Below are 3,656 nucleotides of genomic sequence, written 5' to 3'. Positions count from 1 at the left end.
GAGAGAGAGAGAGAGAGAGACTGATTGGCCCAGTCTAGCCTATGGCTTGACTCTCTGTTCAGGCGTTCAGTCGGCTGTGGTGGTCAGCCAGGCAGAATCCCACGGCCGTGGTCAGGGGTGGGGCTGCACCATTCTACATTCCCACCAGCACCACATAAGGGCTCGGAGTTCTCCACATCCTTGCTAACACCTGTCTTTTGTTTTGTTATGTTTGGATAATGCCCATCCTAACATGCGGAAGGAGATAGCTCACTGTGGTTTTGATTTGCATTTTCCTGATGGCTAGTGACAGTGGAGCATCTTTTCATATAGCTCTTGGCCATTTTTCTGTCTCCTTTGGAGAAATGTCTATTCAAGTCTTAGTCCACCATTATGATTTTAATGGGACTCAAATGATGATGGAAGTCAGTTCTCAGTAGGCCAAAGTGCTCTTCTTCATGTATCTTTCTTTCAGAGAATGACAGAAACCCCATCCGCTCCGAGAGACAGGCAGAAGGGCACCGTGTGAGTGACACTCAGCCACTGGATGAAGTGGGATTTAGAGAAAGGTCCAGTACTCCTTCTGCCTTGGATCCTGGGGTCATTCTGTGGTTCAGGGCGAAGAAGTCTAGTCTCTCCTTAGTGCTAAAATCAAGTCTCCACGAGTAGTGAAAAGAATGTGATTTTGAGGGATGAGGTCAGGCAGATGAGAGGTTTTGATCTCCCTTCTCCTTGCAACTCGTTCTATGACTTTGAGTAAGTAAATTAATCTCTCTAAGCCTCAGTTTCCTCATCTGCAAAAAGGGCTAATAATTATTACCTCTAGGTGTTTCGAGGATTAAAGGAGGAAATGTATGGAAGGTGAAAAATACTGCATGTCCTCACTCATAAGTGGGAGTTAGGAGAGAAAGAAGGAAGGAAAGAAAGACCACACTGGTGCGTTGGACTTGCAGAGGGAAAGAGCAGACCTAAGGTTATGGAGTGGGGAGGAGGAAGGAGGTTGGAGATTAATTGGGTGGAGGAAACAGGGAATAATTGCAATTCGTGGTCATGGGCATGCTGGCCATCACATCTTGAGCACAAGTGGTGATGATCAGCTCTGTACCCCATGAATATGTATAATCAATAATAAATAAATAATGACAGGGGAAAACCATTAACAAAAAGAAAAGAAAGTGCCTTAACGAAATCAGGTCCCTCCTCTGCTCAACTCTCCCAGTAGTTTCCATCTGTATAAGTAAAAGCCAAGGTCCTTATGACTTAAGGAGCCCATCATCCTTTGAACCTCTTTGACTTTAACTCCTGTTTTCCTCCCCCTTACTCATTACCCTCCAGCTATGCCGGCATCCTGCTGTTTCTCTAACACACAAGACACAGCCCTACCTCAGGGCCTTTGCATTTGCTGTTTCTCTGCCTGGAAAGCTCCCCTTTCAGATAACCACGGTGACTCACTCCCTTCTTTCCTTTAGGTTTTTACTCAGAAATCACCTTCTCAGTGAAGCCTTTCCAGGCCACTCTATCTAAAATGTCATCGCACCTCACCCACACCTACCCAACACTTCATGTCCCCTTCCCTGCTTTATTCTTTCTTCTCATGACTAGTCATCATCTAACGCAGTACGTAATTATTTATCATCTGCCGTCCCCCGGCATCTTCACTGAAGGCAGGAATTACTAGGGTTGTTCACTGCTGCGTCCTCAGTGCCTAGAACAATGTGTGGCACATGATGGGCACAAAATAAAGATTTGGTGAACTGATTTGAGTTAATTATTGTTAGTTCCTCTTTACTTTTGAGATTCTACTTCCTAATCTATAAAGGGAGAAATACAATAGAGAGTACAGGCCATTGTTACTTGAACTGTGATCTCCTAGAAGCAAAGACAATACTCGTTTGAGTTTGTATTTACACAATGTCAGGCATACAGAAGGCACTCACTAGGTGAATGTTGAATAAATGAGGACATAAATATGTAACAGCTTGAGACAGGAAGATAAACTGTGACCAAAATTTACAAAACGTAGTATGTTGATCGTTAGGAAACCTCTTTGCTACACTTGCCTGTTCTGATATCAGTGCTTTACAAAGCTATTTATTTATTCGGCAAATAGTTATTTGCACTTTCTATGTTCTCAGGCACCTGTTTTAGATGCTAAGACTATAAAGTCGGACAGGACATGGCTGTTATCTTACAGTTTCTCTTCTGGACCCTTGAAATGGCTAATTTGAGGGCAGCATAGCAGGCACCATGGCTGTAAGGACACAGGTCTGTGGGACAAGCCCAGGAAAAAGGGACCTGTTCAATCTGGGAGAGTCAGGAATCTTCCTCAGAGGAAGGTACATTTGCAATGAGCCTGACAAGAATGAGTTACTTTGCCGGGGAAGAAAGTGAGAAAAGGGGCTCCAGCCCTAAAGAATGGTGTTTTCAGTGGCCTAAGGGTTGTGGGAGGGTAGTGTGTTGTGTTATTATCACCAGAGTAACAATAATGCTGCTAACATTTACTGAGTCTGTACTATGTTCCAGCGCTGACCTAATCTGTTATACACTCTCTAAGCAGAGGGATAGCCTGCAGGAAATATTCATGCCGTTTATCCTCACACATTCTGTGGGCAGGTAGAATGGGTTTTATTATCCTCACTAAGAAACGAGAGACTTAAGATTCTGATTCCCTTTGTGCTGTCACTAAACTGCTATCTGAATAACCTAATAAATAACCTCATTAATAACCTAGTAACCCTAGAACTTATTTTCTGTTTTCTTTACAAGCTGTTTTATTTTTCTCCTTAGCACTCATCACTATTTGGTGTACCAAATATATATATTTAAATTTGTGCATATCTCTTCTTTCTTTTCACTAGAAGGTGAGCTCTACCAGAGCAGGGACTTTGTTGTGTTCACTGCTATTTCCCAAGTACACCAAATGCCCTCCATAAATATTTGCCCTCCTGGGTTATTATGTAAGATCATCATGGAAAACGGCGGTCAAGTGTTTTCTTACAAACACGACTGTATTTGATTTCTTATTTCCAGACAGCGCAGTTTAACTGGGATCCAGAGACAGTGGGCCTTATCCATGGATCTTTTTTCTGGGGTTATATTGTGACACAGATTCCAGGTGGTTTCATTTCAAACAAGTTTGCTGCTAACAGGTAAGATGAACCTATGTAACATGAGTGCTGCACAGGTTATAACGTAGCTTTGTACCTTTATAAAATCTGCATAGTTGGCTCTCAATTTGGGGGTGCAGAATGAAAAACAAGAGCCATCCTCATAGATGGGATTCACAGAAATTGATTGCAAATGGTCCTGTTTTTAGGTGTCTCTTTTTATTTATCTGTTCATCCAATCTAATTTACCTTATAACCCTTTAAGTGATTATGTAGTAAAAAGAGCAATCGAGTCTGACACAGGAGAAATACTTTCAGGCCTCTAACTAGCTCATGGGGTGACCTCTGTCAAGTCACTTCCCTCCCTCTCTAGGCCTCAGTTTCATCTGTAAAATTAAACAGTGGACTAAACTGTTTCAATTCCCTCTGACCAGAGACTTTCTGTGATGCTAGGTACTTATGTTAATGTTGCCTAGTACCATAAAGGTTTTGACATGTGAGTAGCAGGGGCTTGCCTCTAGACTGCAAGCTGTGTCTTTCATGCCCTTGAGACTCTCCAGTAGGTGTCTG

The 3,656-nt window shown here is 42.7% G+C and overlaps 1 protein-coding gene across 1 annotated transcript in view; it reads left to right on the top strand.

Annotated features, from left to right (window-relative positions):
* SLC17A8 (solute carrier family 17 (vesicular glutamate transporter), member 8) overlaps positions 1 to 3,656 on the top strand; it is a 32,525-nt gene that overhangs the window by 6,932 nt on the left and 21,937 nt on the right. Inside the window, exon 2 of the mRNA XM_008579640.1 lies at positions 3,010 to 3,128. Coding sequence (XP_008577862.1) covers positions 3,010 to 3,128 — 119 coding nt within the window. The remainder of the gene's footprint in view (positions 1 to 3,009; positions 3,129 to 3,656) is intronic.

Source organism: Galeopterus variegatus, unplaced genomic scaffold (genome assembly GCF_000696425.1).
Source record: "Galeopterus variegatus unplaced genomic scaffold, G_variegatus-3.0.2 Scaffold1933, whole genome shotgun sequence".
NCBI classification, from domain to species: Eukaryota; Metazoa; Chordata; class Mammalia; order Dermoptera; family Cynocephalidae; genus Galeopterus; species Galeopterus variegatus.
Note: the sequence above shows the minus strand (reverse complement) of the source record. Positions and strands in the feature narration are given on the sequence as shown.